Genomic DNA, 21021 nt, shown 5'->3' with positions numbered 1-21021 from the left:
GTCATTGCTCCAGTTACTCCAGTACTGTCACCTTTTGTTGGCAGCAACTATCCAGAATCTCAATGTCCTAGCCTAGCTCTGCTACCAAATATCCTTTTAACTGGAGATGTTGGGGATTTAACCAAAGACCTTGCACACACAATTATGGATGTGCTCTCATCCATCTGAGCAGTTGGTAGATGGTAACCAGGAATGAAGAGAAACAGAAGCAGCAAGAGGTATTGCTTCTGTAATGGGCAGTCAACAAAAGCCTCTTGGAAAGCCTCTTTCTCTCTCCTGCAAGAGTGGCCACATTTCTTTTGGTGAAGTAGATTTGCAAGAATATTCACAGCAGGGAAGGTCTCTCGTGCAGTGGTAGAATGCAGACAGGAAATCCCAGGAATCTCCAAGTAGGGCTGGGCAGAACTCCTGAGTGAAACTCTGGGGAGCCACTACCAATAAGTGTAGACAATACTGAACTAGATGGACCAATGGCCTGACTTGGTATAAGGTCTTAAGTTCCAAAGCAGGCTATGCATGCAGGGGCTCCGTTAGGATTGCCATACGTCCAGAATTTCCTGGACATAGCCAAGATTTGGTCTTCAGAAACAGTGCCCAGGTAAAAATGGCTGAAATGTCCAGGAAAACCCAGATGTATAGCAACCCTTGTCGGAACTCTAGATTTTGACAAATTTCCTTAAAAATACCTCTCTTTTTTGAGATTTTGTAAATCAAGTTCAACAACTTTTGTGTCTGGATTTTCACTTTTTGAAAGATGGCTCAGCACAAAGTATGTGGGACAGGGAAGGAATATGCCAATGTGCCTAGATAAAGGAATAGAGAAGGATGTGCAGCAAGGGTGAGACTGCTTCTCTGGGCACTTCTTGCTGGACTGATTAAAAAAACCCCCAAAAAACCTATACAAACACAAATCTACTTCAGTTGACAAGCAAACCCACACAGGCAGATTTAACCAAACACTTATTTTCCATTTTTATTCAATAATTGCCTTTAATACTAAAATGCATTAGATTCTTGAAGCAGAGAAATAAAAATCACATCAAAGTGGGGAAAACAGTTTGCATCAGGTTTTTTTTTTTAAGAAAGAAAAAAAACAATGTGTCAGGTACACCATTCTTTTCAAACAGAGTTGTAATAATTTAATAAAGCTGCTTTATCATCTTCATAAAATAGACAGCATGGTGATTATTTCCCCCACCCAACCCCATTTCCCCCTGTTTACAATGATTCAATCACTGTGAAAATGTACATAACATACATATCAGCATATACAACAAGTTTTGTTCTTCATATTATCAGCAGCAGAGACACCGTGAGAAAGCAGGAGAAAACTCAAGTCCCACCAAAATCTTTTCACTGCTAAGCGGGCAACACAAGTGTCTTTAGCATCGTGACGCGTCTCTTTTTCTCCTTTGCTGCTGCTGCAGGACTTCAAACACATTTCTGCAACTTTAGACCTTGGCATTTGATTAGCGCCAGGTGGCATCCGTTGCTGAAAAACACAAGCTTGTGCCAGGTCAGCTCTTTGTCATAAAGATTACAAGATCCCAGCTTCAATCAGCTGAACGTCAGCTGATGCCAGTAACAAATCCATTTTCACCGATGCCACGGTGAAAATCTTGCCGGGTTCCTCCACTAAAGTGAATACAACTCCTATGCCGGGTCAACGATTATCTAAAGCTGCAAAGGCAGCTGTACCAACACGATAATCAATTTCCCCCATTGATCGACAAATGAAGTTTCCATTTGTGATTAGTTTCTTTTTCTCTCTCTCCCCCCACCCTCCAAGAGTAATTTCAGCATATTAATTGGATAACGTGTTCTTTACAACTTGTTTCCTTTTTGGAAAGAAAAAAGGAAAACATAGTTCACTTCTGCACAATATGTGTGATCCACAAGCCATCTCCAGCTTCACAATAAAACAAGGGAAATGGCAACAGCCTCATCTTGACAATACAGTTAAATGCTCATGTTCATTCCAGCCATGAATCATATTTTACCAGCCCTTCCCACGCTACTGCCTTTGTAAATTTCATTCAAACAACAACAAAATGGATGTTCCTGAGAGGGAAAAGTATAATTTGACTTGTGAAAGGAACTGCCTGACGGCTAGTCTAGCAAGTAGGCAGAGGGTGTCCCCCCCCCAAAATGAAATGCCCATAAATCCACTCATGTTATGGTACCTTTAGAGCTAGAAACTCGGAGAATAAGCACTGATTAAATTACAGCTGTGAATAAAAAGCATTGCTGCAAATCAAAATCCATATTATACCTGATCAGGGGGCGGGGGGAATGCTACGCTGATTCAACAGGTAAGCAAAGCAAGTTTGACAGTGGGGAACATTTTGCAGGGTGCTAATATGACTTTCCATGAATTGAAAATAACAGTGAAATGGTGGCAGCAAAAAATATTTGCAATCCTATCTTTGATAAAGGCAATGAGGGATGGTTCAAGCGCAACAGTGATCCCCCTATCTGGAGCTTTGCATGCTCTACAATGAGCACGGGCACCTCTTGCATCTGTCTAGTGGCCCATTCATTTCAAAGGATGAATGGCCCACAAATCTTTCATTGAAATGAATGGCCCTTCATTGAAATGAATAAAGAAGTCCTTGCTGCTAGGGAGCTTTCATAGGAAGGGCTGCAGCTTAGTTGTAGAGCACATACTTCATATGCAAAGGGTTCCTGATTCAATCACAGTAATCTCCTGTCTGAAATCCCGGAAAGCTACAGGTCGTCAGTGTAGGCAGTACTGACAAAGTTGGACCCATGGCTTCCTTTCTATGAGATGACACAACAGCGCACATGCACCCGCTGAGCCATTTGCTTTTGCATGTGCCAACACTTGCACACTACAGAATTTTCTTCCAGAGCAATATGGACAGAGGGCATTGATTTCTTGATGTGCTCTTTCTCCCTACACACAGAACAGCTGCTCTACTTGGACAAGGATCCAACACTAGTGAAGCATGAAAGTGGCTAATGTCAGTAAGTGCAATCTTTTTACCTATGGGTCTACAAATTACAAAATGCCACAAATCTCATACAGTGAGTCCTGTGAAATCAGGGCTGGTTGGAGGTGGGAACTGTGAAAGGGGGGGGGTCATGCTGGGATATTAACCAGAATCCTGTGAGTCAGGTGACCCAGGAGCCAAACTCTCACCACTGTTGGCATTATAGTTCCAAATACTTCTTGCATTCCCACGGTCTTGACAGTTTGCTAAAGCAGGGCACTGGCCCATCCCTTCTATTCTTTCCCAGCTGCTGGGTGGAATCCTTCTCCTGCTCTTCCAAATACATAATGCATGCAGACTGGATCTTGCTAGCACTCAGATCTTGGTGCCTATCACAAATGTGAGGGTCTTTTAACACTAGCAGTACCTATGGATCAGGTCCTATCAAGGGATCGTGTTTCCAAGAGTTAGGAGTAAGTGAACAGCAATTAAGGTGGGTGTGATTTCATTACAAATTTCTTTTTTAAAAAAAAGAAGAAGCAACTTTCGACTTATTGGGCAAAAAAAGCATACTGACAGTCTATAAATTAGATAACTGCATGAAATAGCAGAACACCAAGCCCTATCCATTTTCTCTACCTTTTTCTAAAGAAAAGAAATTACTCCAGCTTATTTGATCTGTAGTCCGATAAAGATTGGAGGCTGTTTTTCTGTAGCTATTTTTTAATTTAAATAAATCAAAAGTGACTAATTTTTTTTTATCAAGATAGGTTGGAGCCAGGAAGATTGTTTCTCTAGAAACCATTATTTTCTGTTGATTGGCAGAGCAAGTGTTGAAACAGCAATATATTTCCTTCCCAGTGATCTCCAAGCTCTGAGGAGCATGTTGTAGAGCAGCAAATTCTATCAAAATGTAGGGCTAATAACAAGAACAATAGCCCTAACCTATGTTCCCAACCATCACTGAAAAATTATCCAGTGGGAAATAAATAATAATAATAACATTCCATTCAATTCATCAAAATTCGTCCCTCCTTTTTTTTTAACCAAATGTTTCTTATGGGGATGGGACGGGCATCACTTCATAATTTCACACTTGCAAACTTTGTAGCCACACAAAATAGTTTGCCATGGGTGGGAATGATTATTCACCAGTGTTCTTGCTTCAAATAAAAGGGATATAGCCATAGCGATCAGCAGCACTCTTCTCATATTTAGGCTGTGATTCCAAAACACACTCACTTAGCTGAATACAATAACTTCTGAGTAGCCATGTGTAATGACAGCTCTGCCAGTCTGTCTGTTCTTTGATGCACGCTTTCTATTGCTTAGTTTTACTACTTTCATGGTGCACAAAGAAAACCGAATTAACCCCAGCATTCAAAAGAGCACTCAAATGTACCCACATTTTTGCACTCAGATTGATAAACTTTGGTAAACTTTGGGTATCTGAAGAAGTGTGCATGCACACGAAAGCTCATACCAATTACAAACCTAGTTGGTCTCTAAGATGCTACTGGAAGGATTTTTATTTTGAGTAAGTCACACAGCTTATCTGCTTCTGGGTGGCTGCCTCCCCCGCCCCCCCAAAAAACCTGTGCACCTGGCTCATGATGGATGAAACAATTCTGAAAAGTTTGGAAAATCCAAGCCAATCTGCTAAACACACTGTAATATGCTGTGAAGAATACCCATCCAGACATGGAGGAAGTTCCCTCCTGTGCCTCTACCAGATCAACTACACTAACTTCCTCCAACCTCCTTCTGATCAGTTTCTGCTAAGGGCAGATATTATACCATGTCTTTGCCACAGGCATGATTAGATCAATCAGTTACTGCCAAAGCAGGCACAAAACTTCATTTTCTGAAGTTTCTCCGTGTGTCCCTGGGGGGCTCTTTACTTAGTGCTTCCCTGCTTCCAATCAGGAGGCACACCCAGAGGATGAGTTTTTTACTAATGCTAATTAACATGGGTGGCATCCTCCACCCCCTCCCGTTTTATACACACTAAAAAGTTTCTTGGGGGCCTAAGAGTAAAAGTGCAAGCCCTATTTAGTTCCCAAGGAAGGAGGGAAGAAGAGTACTCTACACTGTACGGTATTTCAGAATATTAGGGGGTGGGGAAATGGAATAGCCATGAAGAAGGACCACTGTTTCTGGAGCCATCACAAATGTCCCAAGTGAAATTACAGTTTAGGATTGCAATAAAACAATTTGGACTTCATCCATCTGAAGTATGGAGCACGCCAAGAAAGTGGGTGGTCTGCCGAGCTGTGCCCATGTGACTGTGATTTTGAAACAGTGGACAATGTAGTTAAGCAAAATACTAACTTAAATATATATAAGTGGGACCGCAAGGCCATTATTCATGTAAGCATTCCACACTGCTACATATAAATGGGTGTAAACATTTGCTGGCCTGCTCTTATGAGGTGTTAGAATGTCAACAGCACAGTTGCCTAGACCAGCCATATGGAAAATGGGGTGATGAATGTGGTAAGTACATTTAAGTAAGTCATGAAATGTTTACACGAGTAATGATTTAACCTATAGCCCACAACATACATAAATTAGGCCTTTAAAACATCCTATTCTCCTGGTTCCTAGATAGGTAAAATAAAAATGGGAGATTTGCAGCAGGAAACCAGCATGTAGTTTTGGAGAAATAATGTCATATTCTTCCTTGAAAAGGAAAAGGGTGGGAGGGGGGAGAAATTGATCTCATAAAAATTTCAAGACAGTGCATCTAACAAGTGCAAATGAGATGCTAGGTAACCCCTAAAAGACCTGGGGAAGAAACATCGCACAGTGGTGGAGATAGTATGTGGTACAATCATCTGGCAAAATGACAAAGAGCTATGACAAGATTGGCTCTAAATTTTGCAGTTTCTCCAGGTCTTAAGATTGTTTGTTTGTTTGTTTGTTTGAAGAAAAGAAACGAAAAAAAGAAAACAAACTTGAAAGCATTTCCCATCACTAGACATACAGGAATTTGCAATATCAAATACGATAATAGTACAGAGAAGCATGTGGCAGCAAAAGGTTTCCAAAGGCAGGGGTGTTCACAGCAAAAGAGCAACATCTTAAAAAGTACAAATTAGGCTCTGGGTGTGGGATGAGACAGAAAATTCACCAGCCACAGTCCATAACTCCATGGGGTGCGAATGTACATTTGGAGATGTTTGAGCATAGAGCCCCTTCCAGCATGGAACACATTGAAGTGGCCCCGTCTTGCACGTCAGAGCTCCCACAAGTGCACCAAAACTGCCGACCAGGGCAACCCAATCTCCAGTTTGCCATGGCAAACGAGCACCCCATTCCTGAAGTTTGGAGGCATGACAAGGGTAGTACTAAGGGGAAGAGCCATCTCAGTGGTTCAGCATCTCCAGGTAGGGTTAGGAAAGACTCCTGGTCTGAAACCCTGGAGAGCCACTGCCAATCAGAGTAGACGACAATACTAAGCTAGATGGACCAATGGTCTGACTCAGTAGGAGGCAGCTGATTATGTTCCTAGAGATTACTTGAAACTGAGGTGTGTAGTGTGGTTTTTCCTTTAGTGATTTTTGTTGGGGGTTTTTTAGATTCAGTTCTTCATATAGAATGCCATTTCATAATAAGAGTTTTTGAGCTACAAAAATATATAAATTCAAAATACTTCATAGATAATACTTCCAACCACTGAAATGCCACTTCTATCATAGTGGGGAGAAGCTGAAGAATGGTGCTACTTTTACTTAGACCAACACCCCTGCTGCCTGTTGAACCAAGTGGGATTGTCACATTAATGATAGCTTCACTTTTTTATAAACAATACATTTAGGGAAAGCTTTTAAATACAGCGAATTTGTGAACCATCAGTAAGCCATTAGAAACAATACACACATCCAGTACTGTTGTTTCCTTTCCTTTACAGTGCAACTTAGAGTACTATGTCCTTTAGCCTCTTCACACCAGGTGAGTCCTTCTCTCTACATTCTTGCAGAAGAGGGTTAATCTCATGCATGATATTTTCACTGTCTGCACCCCTCGGCTCCGCCTCAATGGGCCGAGAAGGGCCATTGTTTACAAACGCCTCCAGGTCGCGACTTCCTGGGCAGTGCATTACGTTGTAGGACACTGATGGTTTGCCAGACAAGGGGCTCTTCAGGTGGATAGGCGACATGATGGGGCTGACAGCTTCACAACCATTCCCTGCCTCCCGGACTGCACCGTTTACCTTTGGGCTACAGGTGGGCGGATCCACTGTTCTTTTACCTTTCGAGTTGACTGGGCCCCGCTCCTCGGAGACAGGTTCACTCCCCTCTTTGCCAAATGTTGCAAAAGTTCTCTTTGTGCTACAGTCTTCGTAAAGCTCTGTATCCACAGTGGTAGCTTCTATGGAGAGGGACACGACATTCCTTCCATGCTCGGGGGATTTTGCTCGGCTGGGCACAGGGTTCCGGGGCATCCAGCATCGGTCAGAATGGCCAAGGATCCGGCACTCTTCCCGGCAATGAAATCCTTCACTCTGATCTGTAGAGGGAAAGACAAAGAAGGGCAGGTGATATATCATGAGCTGCTACACCCAATCCGAAATGTTCACTTGCTGAGGCTTAGCTCCAAGACCTATTGATAAATGACACTACAAGGAAGAATGCAGAGAAGAAACTTGTTCTCAAAATTGCCAGCTTGGAAGATTTATTGCATTTTATCACATTTCAGAAGGCAGGTTCCTTCTTCTGGGGAACAATCTACAAATAATTAAAAATATAAAAGCCAACTATTGGTGCACAGGCACAATCATACACAATGCTATTAAAATATTTGAACCATTTGGAATATATGTAGTATGTAAGAGATAGAAAAAGTATTATTATTATTATTATTATTATTATTATTATTATTATTACTTCTTCCCAACACCCTTACTAGGTTGAGTTCACTACAAAATTATATATAATTATAAAACAAACAAAACAACTATAAAACAAGAGAAGTGTAAGTACAATTACAAACTGTTCCATATATAAAAACACTTAAAACAGGACCAGTACAGATGTAGACTGGGTTATAAAAAAAATCTAGCCATCATTTAAGACCATTATATCATCAGTAGTATGAGTGGTTGGGACAATGTACAGTACATCACATATCATATCATCATATCATATCATATCATCATATCATATGAAAAACACACTTCCATCTAGTCACCAGACCCAGAAACTGCTTAGTTCCAGTAAGGTTGTCTTATGTGCCTTCAGACAATGCCCTGGGAGTAGGCGTATCTACACCACAAATCTCGAATTGCTCGAGAGTCATGCTCTCTGCACAGAGAATCTTGGGAACTTGATTTCTTATTAGTAGTAATTGGTTGAATATGACCACTTGGTGCAGACAACTAAGTATACCTGAATACTTTTGGTCAGATACATATGCCTCTGATGTGGTTTTAAAAAGAAAACCAATTAGTGGGTATAACTACACCACGGATAAAGTAGTTCAGCAATCATTTCTTCTCCCAGGGAAATTATTGGAATTGCGATTATGTAAACCACAGACAGGCAACTTCAGCCCTATGGGCTGAATGTGGCCCCCAAGTGCTCCCTATGAGGCCATTGGGACTCTCTCCAGCACTGCTCCACACACTTTTCAAGGGCTTCTGCCTGGAGGAATGTCTTGTGACAGTGCCTCTTGCTTGCCTGAATGGAAGTGGTGGGTATATAAGAATCTCTGACTTTTGCATGGCTAGAATACAGTCTTCTTGCCATACAAAGGGAAAAGTTGTGTCCATTGCTCTTTTGCCTTTGGTCCCAACTGCCACTGACATGTGGCCCCCGGAAAGTTGCACTTGCAGGAATGCAGCCCTTGAAAAAGGCTCCCACACACACCTACTGTAAGGGGTGGAGAAAATGAATTACCTGGGAATCCATTAACAGCTAAATTGGCATAAAACCTACTACCTACATTTGTAGGGTAGATTTCCAGGAGAACTGAGATTCTGCCTATTTTTAATCCCATATACACACCTCTTGTTTCTATAACAAGTAGTAGACATTGGCAAAGTGACATTTTAAAGGGCTGTTTTTATCGCAGTGGGTTTCTCTCCCCTGCCCCCACTTCTATTGTTATTTTAACAGGTTGAAGTTCAGCCTCCAACAGGCTAGGTGTCGTTCAGAATTTCTGCTGCTGCCTCTATTGCTATCAGAACAAAAAGCTGAAGGGAAACACATTACGATGGGAAATAAATTAAACCACGTTCAGCCTGCGTGGCTGGCTGCGTAGGAGTCAGCATTTTCTTCTTCCTATTGCCAGCGCTAAAAGGCATTGTGCTTTAAACCTTGCTCGACATGAGATATCCAAGTATAAACTCCACACCAGGCGATGAATTTTGCTGGCTCCTCTTTTTATACTTTAGTTGATTTGTACTTGATTTCCAACAGAACTGCAATGGTGTTTGTAGGCACCTAGCAATCTGAGAGGGGCTATAAACAAGTATTCTGCTCAGATTCACCATGTAGCCAGGTATTTACTCATAGCAGGTGATGTGCCACAGTTACTTAGGGGCGACTAAATGATGCTTGTTTTACTACTTGGCCACAGTATGAGGATTAACAGAACAGAAGTTAACTTTGTGAGCTCTCATGATTGCTAAAGTATTTAACAACAACAACAACAACAACAATTTATTATTTATACCACGCCCATCTGGCTGGGTTTCCCCAGCCACTCTGGGCGGTTTCCAACAAAATATTAAAATGCAATGGTCTGTTAAACATTAAAAGCTTCCCTAAACAGAGCTGCCTACAGATGTCTTCTAAAAGTCTGGTAGATGTTTTTCTCTTTGAGATCTGGTTGGAGGGTGTTCCACAGGGCGGGTGCCACTACCGAGAAGGCCCTCTGCCTGGTTCCCTGTAACTTGGCTTCTCGCAGCAAGGGAACCACCAGAAGGCCCTTGGCACTGGACCTCAGCGTCCGGACAGAACGATGGGGGTGGAGACGTTTCTTCAGGAAGGATAAATATCCTAGAAGGATAAATATCCACTGTCCATGCATTGGTCTGAGCACCTCATGACCCTGACGACATTTGGACATATTGAATATAGATATCAATCTCACACGGAAACCTATTTGGCCATCTGGAGACTTTATATTCACTTATCTATTTAATTTGAGTTGCATGTACTGACAGTTATTGTTTCCATAATGTGAACTAATACTGTATATTACTGTATATTACTGATTTTACTTTCTTGGGCTCCTTGATCACTGCAGATGGTGACAGCAGTCACGAAATTAAAAGACGCCTGCTTCTTGGGAGAAAAGCAATGACAAACCTAGACAGCACCTTAAAAAGCAGAGACATCACCTTGCCTACAAAGGTCCATATAGTTAAAGCTATGGTTTTCCCAGTAGTGATGTATGGAAGTGAGAGCTGGACCATAAAGAAGGCTGATCGCCGAAGAATTGATGCTTTTGAATTATGGTGCTGGAGGAGACTCTTGAGAGTCCCATGGACTGCAAGAAGATCAAACCTATCCATTCTGAAGGAAATCAGCCCTGAGCGCTCCCTGGAAGGACAGATCGTGAAGCTGAGGCTCCAATACTTTGGCCACCTCATGAGAAGAGAAGAATCCTTGGAAAAGACCCTGATGTTGGGAAAGATTGAGGGCACTAGGAGAAGGGGACGACAGAGGACGAGATAGTTGGACAGTGTTCTCGAAGCTACGAACATGAGTTTGACCAAACTGCGGGAGGCAGTGCAAGACAGGAGTGCCTGGTGTGCTATGGTCCATGGGGTCACGAAGAGTCGGACACGACTAAACGACTAAACAACAACAACAACATTACTGTATTAGTATTAGTGGTAAAGGTAAAGGACCCCTGACAGTTAAGACCAGTCGCGGAGGACTCTGGGTGTTGCGGCGCTCATCTCACTTTACTGGCCGAGGGAGCTGAGGTTTGTCCACAGTTTTTCCGGATCCTGTGGCCAGCATGACTAAGCCGCTTCTGGCGAAACCAGAGCAGCGCTTATCTACTTGCACTTTGTCATGCTTTCGAACTGCTAGGTGGGCAGGAGCTGGGACCGAACAACGAGAGCTCACCCCGTCGTGGGGATTCGAACCGCTGACCTTCCGATCAGCAAGCTCTAGGCTCAGTGGTTTAGACCACAGTGGCAGCCATAGATGTATCTATATTTTATTTATATTAATTATTTTTCCCCTCCCCCTTTCTTTTACTTTTTAAATTTGCAAATAAAAAAATTATTCGTTTTTTGGTTTTGGTTTTTGCACAAAGGAACAGGGCAAAAGAGGGTATGAATGGCTAATTATCCATCAGCCCAAATGCCCTCTGAAAGCTAGTTGTTATATTTAACGTGCTCTATAGGAAGGACAGCAAAGGGTACATTGGAAGTGATATCACTCCACATGACAATGCAAATATAGCCCCCCCCCCAAAGCCATAGGAAGTAATTTAGTATTGTGGGTGTATTGTCACACACCCCTTCTTCCAGACCAAAATGCCCTGTTCTGAACAACAAAGCAGCAACCATAACCCAAACATGGAGCTTGACTTCACATAGTCTCACAATGTTTTAGTGAACATACAAGAGAACATTAAATAGTTCATGCATGGCACTTATCAAAGAGAGCCAATAAAAACAATTTCAAAAGGACTTACATGTCCCTAGAGGGTGAATGCCTGATAAAACTTCATGAACATAGGTTAAAGGTGGGCATCACAGCTCTGTAAGCCTATTGAGTTTCCTGACCCTCTGAATAATGTATTATGCATTTCATTTTCTGCTAATGAAGTGCTCCTAATATCTCTATCAAACTCTTGGAGATTTCCATCCTAGATGCAACCAAAAGGAGCATCGACAATTGTCTATATGCATTATCCTGTGGTTACTTGACATTAACAATAAAGGGCACATAAATAAAGGAGGCATCCAAGGGAGGAAATGTTGTAGTAAAGGGTGACTTCAATTACCCTCACATTGACTGGGTAAATGTATGCGTCAGTTACAAAAAGGGCCGGAATTATCAAGTGACCCTAATGGTTGTGCCCTAGAACAGCCAGTCATAGAACTGATATAAGGAGGGGGAACCTGAACTTCATTACACATATCAGGGTTAGCCTCTTGCCACCACAAGATGCAGTAACAGGAACTGAGTTGGAGAGCTTGAAAAGGGGGTTTGAAATAAATTCATAGTGGGCAAGGCTAATGACAGCTACTGCCAGGATGGCCTTTTACAACCTCCAGTGCCAGAGGCGGGCATGGCTGTGAATACCAACTGCTGGAGAACATGAGTGGAAGGTCACTGTTGTATTCTTGTCCTGCTTGTGGGCTTCCCATAGACATCTGGGTGGTCCTTTTGAATGCCATGATGCAGCAAGGCTCTCCGTACATTCTTACAACCTGGACCTACCTCAGTAATAAAGCACGTGCCCAATCCCTAGTATCTCCAGTGAAAATGATCTTGGGTAGCACAGAACAGGTGAAACCCTTGTCTGAGCATCTGGAAAGCTACTGTCAGTGGGGGGACAATACTGTATTGACAGTCTGACTTGGTATATAGGCAACTTCCAACTGAAGCGGGGGTTACGTACCAAGGCACCACACATTTAAGTGAAATTGCATATATTTGAAACACCATTGGCAAAACCTGCAAACACCCTCTTTTGTGACATTTTCAGGTCACTTCCAGGTTCAGCACGATGTGCTTGTGCACAGACATGCACCTATTAGATGTGCCTAAAACAGTCACAGCCTGTACGCTCTTTCCTAAGTGCCTAGCATGGCTGAGACAGAACCCATTTCATTTGACCATACCAATTCTTGACTAAAATATTCTTCTTTGGAATTCAGTAGTATCTTTTAGCAAACACTCTCACCTTTAATTAGCTACCTTCTAGCTCCATCTCACTTTCCTTATTTTCCATAACATTAGCCAAAGCCACAATTGAATTACACCTTCAGAGTTTGATGTATTGAACCTCACTCGCACCTTGCAAACACACAGACCTTGGTATCCACTCAGCCATAGTGGTGGATCCCAACTGTCTGAGGAGATAGTTCATTTGGATGCTTTGTTCATCTGTGTATGTAACTCATGCTTTTCAGCTCAATTTGTATTTCCACCACATTCTAGCACAAAAAGGGGGCTAATAAAAATTCTTGGCACATAGCACAATGCAGCAAAAAAGGGAAAAGGGAAAAAAGAGAGAGAGAGCAGCTTTAGCACTTATAGGGAATCAGCTTGTAGAAAAGAAAACCTTAAGGAAGTTGCAGAAGGCAGGGAGACAAAAGAGGAAGAAACCAAGTGGATGGAATCTTGCATCTCTAATGCTCCTCTCTCCTTCACAGCAGCCACCACATCATTCAAGTGGCAGCAGCAAATGACTGTGGTCTGGGCACTGCTGACCCTTCTCATTCTCAGCAAATGAAGCTGCCAGACATGCAAACACACTGCTTAGAAGTGTTTAAATACTGGTGCCCAGTAAAATGATGGCTTTGCTGTTTTCAGTTCTTGAGCAAAAACAAAGGATTGAATGTGTCTATCTTCCTGTTCATCCGCAAATGAACACCTGAAGTCAAGACCATGATAGTCTAGGATTTTGCACAAGCGTGGGATTGGGTATTGCATGCCTCAATCAGCATCCTGGTGATCGTTATGTATCAATGCATGCACCTAGTACTTATGACTGTGAAGACCTGTGTGTATTCTAGCATTCAGCATAAGCATGGGACTTGGCACTGTATGCAGAAATCTGCATACTGATAAACTTTGTTTGCTTTTAATGAAAGCTTCCAGTCCAACTGCAAATGTGGGGGTTAATAATCAAAGCTAAGGGGGAGGTGGTTTCTACTGGTTAGGAATTTGTTCTACAGTACTATGTGATACCCCTCACAATAATTAGGAAATTGATGGTTAGTGCTCCATTCAGGCTTCTTTGTATACTCTATGCAGGAGGCAGAATTCTTCTCCCCTTCCCTGATGTTTTGTTTATTTTTTGTTGGAAGCTGCCAAGAGTGGCTGGGATAACTCAGTCAGATGGGTGGAGTATAATAAAATAATAATAATAATAATAATAATAATAATAATAATAATAATAATAATAAATACTATCATCATCATCATCCCTCAATAATATTCTTCCTCAGTGCAGACTAGGCAGGGCAGCAGATCTAAAGAGTGGCAACAACAGAGCTATTAGTTCTGGGGATAGAGCCTAAAGCCAAAATCACATTTAGTCAAAATGCATTGGGTTCAACGGTGGCTGGGATTGCCAAAAGTCTTTTCTCCCAGACAGCTTCCCCCTTTCCTCCCCATTTCATTATATTATTCGGCAAGTGCATAAAGCTGAATATACACAAGTTAAATGTCTGTAAGTTTCAAGTTATCTGTACTCCATTGATGTTGCCAAGCTGCCATTAGGCATCCTTTAACCACTTTCTGTTTTTGCAGCTCAGATTGGGAATTGCCTCAAAGTGACAGATCCTAGGATTAAACAATGTGTGAGAGCAGCAGACTCACTAGTTTAAGCCCAGAGCTCTGTGCTGAGGACGGCAGAAGGCAGGTGACTGCCTACTGGTGGGCCACTGGTTAGTTTATGCTGGACCACGTAGTTCTGGAATTTGCACCAAAAATTTTTTTAATGCTGTACTAGGTGGTACTTGGTCTGATCATGCAGAGTTCAGAATACACCACAGCAAGTGCACTGTTTGAGATTGGAGGGTATGCACTGCATAACACCTTAGTTTTGATTTGTCAATGAATATGCATGCGCATCAGAGATGAGACAAGTCCACTCTCCACTCCAAGGTTTAGAGACCCTGGAGAAGTGGCTGAACTGCAAAGAATGGCAATGCTCGCAACTCACACTGACATTTTGACAAGACAGCCTGAAAAGTAAAAAATGGACAGGGACAGGGATTAAGAAATGGGGGTTGTCCTTGGAAAGTGATGGCAGTTGCAGCATCTGTAACACTAGTCCTAACCTTTTGCAAAATCAGCATGCCAACACACACCACAATAGTGGGAAGCAGCTTGATTTCTGCTTGTATAACAGACGTACCACTGCTGAATGCAACCATATAGGCATGCTCTCCTAGCAACTGTGAGGCTGTCAATCTCTCCCTAAGCTCCAGTTAGACATATGCAAGCTCTGGTACTCATCCTCTTCTCCCTTGATGGCTCGCCCAGAGCCCTTGCAGAATTGTCAAATGTAACGTTGTAGCAGGGGCCCAAAGGGCCCCAATTAAGTTAATAATGTAATTCCCTATAAATCCTGGAATATGCTTATATTAGTGCATTATGGTAACCTGTTGCTTTAAAGAAACTGATGATTCAGCAAGAAGCCGTCCCTACCGGGATAGAAGGTCAGCTAATACGTAAATCACAAAGAAGCAATTCATAAACTAGAACATAAATTGTTACATCCACACGTAACACAGGTTCCCATACATGCAAACTAACAATATGTAACAGATCACAGTAAGAATCAAAGTTTAGTTAGCAACGCTTATTGCGCATGTGTATTAGATTAGGTAATGACGTACGTATTAAATATGAAATGAGGTGATGAATATTAAATATTAAATGATGTAATGATTTATGTGATTGGTTAAATTGAAATCCTTTGTCTAAAATGTTATAAATACCCCTGCCTGGCCTTTGGGCGGGGTTGCAGTATTCCGAAATGATTCGACTGTAACCTTATTGCTTAGCAATAAACAAAATGGACTCCTAACTCCTCTTGTCTCTGAGTTTTATTGGCTAACTCAGAAGATAAGCCATTTTTGGCTTACAACAACGTGATCACCCCTATGAAGTAAGCCAAGATCTTAAGAAACAGCAAATTTTACTCCATATATTATTGTACATAATCAAAACACAACTTTTAAATGCAAAACCTTTCAACATATTAATAAAATTAAACCAATTTGGATTCCTTATCCACATTACAGGAGGCAAGCTACGTCCTTCTCTGTCTTCTAACAAAAACATCACCTTATTGTGTTGAAAGATTTTGTATTATATATCCTGCATGTTTAAGCAGTCCATGTATAATAATATATTGAGAAATATTTGCTGTTGCACGGGGTGCTGTTGTTCTTATGGTCATGACTTATAGATTGTATGTCTGCATAAATTCACCCACCCACCCCATACGGCCTTCAGATTCCCTCATCACAAAATTTGTGGCTACAGGTCTGGCAGTTGTACATGACAACCCTGGGAATGCATATTTTAAAACATGGTCTGAAATAGTGGCATAGGGGTGTGGTTGCTTATATAGTTTTCAGTGAGAGAATAATATGAAAGAGGAAGCAAAACAAAACAAATTATGATACAATAGAGCATATTGGTACGGTATTTAAGTAATGCAAGTACAGTAATTGTAAAATTGTTAACAAGACATTATATTTTTCATAAATAGCATGGGTGTCATGGGTGTCTGTGTGTATTAGTAGGAAAGGGGGCACCCATCTGCACTATACTCTTAAAGCAGTATTATGCCACTTTAAACAGCCTTGGCTTCCCCAAAAGAATAATGGGAAATGTGGTTTGTTAAGGGTGCTGAGAGGAGACCCCTATTCCCCATACTGAGCTACAGTTCCCAGAACGGTTTAACAACCAATCCTTCTTCCCATGGTCAAAGTTTAAAGCAATTCCCATCCTGCATGAAAAGACCACAGTTCAGCCATCTGTGGCAGAAATACCATTCTCTCTCTGAGAAGTACAGCTAACAACCCCAAGTGAGCCTGGTTTTTCCAACCACCTCTGTTCCAACCTCAAGGGACTGTCACACCAAGTAGCTAATAATGATCCCCAACCACAGACATGTTGTGTCTGTATTGATTCGAGAAGGTGTGAGCCGTGAGGCTTTCTGAGATGTATGCTGGCTGCAGAGCTGCCAAATTGCTTCACAGAAGTCTTAGGTAAAAAGGAGTAGCGAGGAACTCTGGCGCTTTCCCCACCACTCACCTAAAGACAGAATGAAGCCCATATCGTTAAAATAAAGAAGCCGGAAGGGGCGGGAAGGCACAGAGGGAGGCAGAAGGCCCAGCTCAGAGGTGCCCCAGAGATGAAATGGTTATTTTCTGGGAAGATTTTGGAGCAGTGCTGATAGGAAGTAGCAAGCAGGAGCAAAAAAAAAAATCATGTCGGAATTGCCCGCCGTTAGGCCCACAGTGTGTGCTAAGCTCGGCTGCCTGACGACTGCAGCTCCCCCTCGGTTTCACTGCATTTACAGAAGTCTATTACAGAAACACATTACTAGCTCCCTGGGTAAGCTGTGGAATGGGGTGGGGGGTGGAGGGAGTGAACAAGCCTCCTCTGACAACTGAACACTACACCAGGCCAGGCTTCAGGGTTTTGTTTTTTTAAGCCTCTTATTCACCCAAACAGATATGGGTTTAAACTGGAGCCAAGACTGAAAACCCAGAACTAGTTTTCAAGACCAGGCGGCACTTTTCCTGGATCATGTTAACAGAGAAATGTGAGGTGGGTTAAATAAGGAGAAGATGCAAGTGCAGGGTGCTCGTTTCAAAACAAAACAAAACAAAACAAAACAAACTCTAGCTGCCTATTGCATTTTCATCACCAAAGAGCACGTGGCCTGATCCTACCGGTATGTACATTTGCTTAGAAGTAAGCAAGTGGGACATGCTCCCAAATGGGACTTGAATGGGACTTGCTTTCAAGAAAATGTGCACAGGGTTGCTTTCTTAAAGAGTAGCGCAGGTGGCTATCCCATCCCCTTTTATCTGCTCCACAAATTTGTGAGGGAGGCTGCTACTGAGCAGATGAAGCTAGTTTAATCAGATCAGGAAAACATGACTGTGGCTCTAATATCTAAGAGGGTTTTCACTTTCAGAGGGCTACAAGAAATATGCTTCTCAAAAACTGGTTTCAAAAGAGCAACTTGAAATAGGGAGGACCTGAAATTACAGTTTGGGGGCAGGGAAATGGTATGCAAATTATTTCATATCAGCGCAGCAAAATGTAAGCAAACTGCAACCGCTAGAAACAGTGGGCTGTGAGCAGATGTAGACACCTACACTGGAAGTACATGATTCCCAACAAAGAATCCTGGGAACTGTAGTTAAGGGCCTTTGGGGACTGTATCGCTGTGTGGAATAAACAATGATTCCCATGATTATCTGGAGGGAAGTCGTGTTCCTTATTTCACCACTTCCATTTCCAAAATGTCAGCTTTCCCTGCCAGTATCTTCATATGGAAAAGGAGAGTTAAGGCGGCCAAAACATTCTCATTTGATGCAAATGAGCCCATATTAGATTTGATCTGACCTGTTGGATTCAGGTTGAATCAAAACCAATTGCCTCACAAAAAGTTATTTGTTTTGCAAAAGTAAATTGGTGTTATTTCCAGCCCTGTTCTAAAGTTCGCCTTATCACGATCACTACTGTTACCAGGAGCACAATGAGGCCTCCCACCCATGTAAGCTACACTACTACAATCCAGAAGACTCTCCCCAGTTTCTCCAAAACTTACAAGGGGAGGCAGTTTCAGTGGCTCATGGGGGGGATTAGACCCTCTGTAGTTCCCACTGATACTTGCAATCAAGACCATCTCACTGCAGTGTTGTTGGAGAGGCACTGGGACTCTACTGCAGCTGCTGATTTTGGATGGAATAGGGAAGAACAGTAGAGAGGGAAGGACAGCTCTGATAGAACGAATTCTGCCCAAAGTTTAGGAAGCCTTGCCTGATTCACAAGTGGGCTTGGGGTAGAGGGAAAATGCATAAAATTAACATCCCAAGCCTTTCCCCACACCATTCTAAAAGTTGGCACCATCACTTGTTTTTAGAGCATTGAGACCAATATGGCCTTCCTCTCTGAATTCAGCCTAAATGTACCTTACCTTTCTACGGCCACACTTAGAAGAAAACAGTTCTGACTAGGCAGGGTTAGAACTGCACTGTGGCGATGTAAGTAAGTAAGTAAATATGCCTGCCATACAAAATTGAAAATGCAGTAGGAATCACTAGCTCGGCTTATGCATTCTGCTTGAAGGACACACCGCTGTGAATTCTCATTTTATATTACATCCGACTCTGCTCTGGAATAGAAAGGAAGAACAAAAGTACCCAGTGCATGCAATTAAAATATGCATCAGCTGGCATTTGGGTGCTATATGACCACATATACTTCCATATATTTCGAATCCAAATTCACTGTAGCCGAGCACACAACAAGATTGAAAGACTGACCTGCTCAGCTCTCATAAGCAATTGAATTATTGGTGATGGAATCTCCAGCACGAGACACAGAGGCAAAGTTGAAACGCACTGAGGTACAAGTGCTTAGGGATTTAATATCACTGATAAATGCTCTGATGGCATGTATGGTTATGCAGCCTGGGCAATCACAATAGACCCCAGAGCTTCTATTTTGCGGAGAGAAGCACAATTCATTCCAATCTATGTCAGAGGGATTTTGAAGAGGCATATAAGTAGAAGCCATTTGGACTATTTCATACTGAGGGGGAACTGAAGCAGCTGGGTCTCTTGAAAATGGAAGAGAGAGTGAGCATGCAGAGAAGGCACAGGTGTCTGCCTGATTTTGAGCATCATTGAAGAAAACCAATGCAGACAAAACTGTTCCTTACTCAAAGTTTTGCTTAAGACAAAACAAGCTTCAAGGAGAATTCTGGATGTCACGTGCTTACATGCAAGATAGTTGGCACACTAACAATACAAGCATTTATGCAGGAGTTGCCAAGTGTTTGGAGCAAGTGGGCACATTTGAAACGATGAAAAAATGCTGCAGGTGCCACAAAATGGCTGCCATGGGGCGACAGGAGTGTCGTAACACAAAATGGCACCCACATCTGAAAGAGCAGGCTAAGAGTCAGGACCACAAAATGGTGCAAGCATGCCTGCCCCCACCCCTCGTAAAACAGCTGTGACTGCACTCCCAAATTTTCACCAAAATTATTCTGCTTTTCACCACTGCCCCCCCCCCCCGGAAATGGTCAAAGAAAGCAACAATACTGCTGTAACTATTCAGTGACCATAAGCACCAACCCTTCTCAAAGTTCTGAAATTTCATCAGCCATGGTTCACCTGATTCCAAACTCGCTTCAGCAGCCATAAGCAATCTGCCTTATTATGAGGTCAGACTGCTTGTTCATCTGGCCTGCTACTATTTACCCTGGCACAGTTCAATGTACAGTAATGCTAAAATAAACAATGGCTTAATGTAGGTGCACAAGTGTGCAGGCTGCCGGAGAAGAGATTGCCACTGCTTTGCTCTTCCTCTGCTCCTGCTGCTCCTGTTTGAAGATTCAAGATAGATAAAAGAAAGTAGTTCTTCATGCAGCACACAATTAAACGGTGCAAGTGGTTCCCATAGGAGGCAGTGATGGCTGCCTACTTGGATGGCTTAAAAAAAACACTGGGCAAATTCATGGAGGGCTTTTGATGGCTACTGGATGGGTTGGCTGTGCTCTGCCTCCCCAGCTGGAGGCAGGGATGATTCTGAATGCCAATTGCTGGAAACCACAGGAGCTGAGACTTCCCACAGGCATCTGGTTGGCCACTATGAGAACAGGATGCTGGACTAGATAGGCCATTTGGCACAATACAGCAAACTTTTCTTACGTTCTTACATTTACTGCTTTGCAGTGAGCAATGGTTTGCCTTAGCATCTCATCCAAAACCAGGCTCATGGTTTGTTTCCTTCAGACAGACCCACAAGCCTGTGTTTAGACGGCATGCTAAGCCAAATCATGGCTTAACACACAGCAGCAGCAGAGGACCAAAGCAGAAATTATCTCCTTCCCAGGAGCCTGCACATTCGCAGAATGTGGTTTGGCATAGTGTTATGAGTGGCATAGTGTTGTGTGTGAAATTAGTCTCTGAGTGACTGCAGCTTTCCATGTCCAAGAAAGATGTTTATTGTCTGATTCATGTTCCTTGTAACTGAAGATATCAGGGGTTGAATCTTGGGCTCTCTACATAAAAGGCATGTAGAATCTACCATCAAGAATTCTACTTAAAAAGAAAACGATTCTCAAGGCACTGGAATGCTGGGTAAAATTATAGAGCAAG

General features: G+C 42.4%; 1 protein-coding gene across 3 annotated transcripts in view; it reads right to left on the bottom strand.

Moving 5' to 3' along the window:
• Positions 1–972: 972 nt before the first annotated feature.
• The window catches only part of PCDH19 (protocadherin 19), a 144427-nt gene continuing 124378 nt past the window's right edge, over positions 973–21021 (bottom strand). For all 3 annotated transcript variants that reach the window (XM_035113429.2, XM_035113428.2, XM_035113430.2), the window contains one exon: positions 973–7466. In XM_035113429.2, coding sequence (XP_034969320.1) covers positions 6874–7466 — 593 coding nt within the window. In that variant the 3' untranslated portion in view covers positions 973–6873. The remainder of the gene's footprint in view (positions 7467–21021) is intronic.

Source organism: Zootoca vivipara, chromosome Z (genome assembly GCF_963506605.1).
Source record: "Zootoca vivipara chromosome Z, rZooViv1.1, whole genome shotgun sequence".
Taxonomy (NCBI): Eukaryota; Metazoa; Chordata; class Lepidosauria; order Squamata; family Lacertidae; genus Zootoca; species Zootoca vivipara.
The sequence above is the reverse complement of the archived record's forward strand: the minus strand, read 5'-3'. Positions and strand labels throughout refer to the sequence as shown.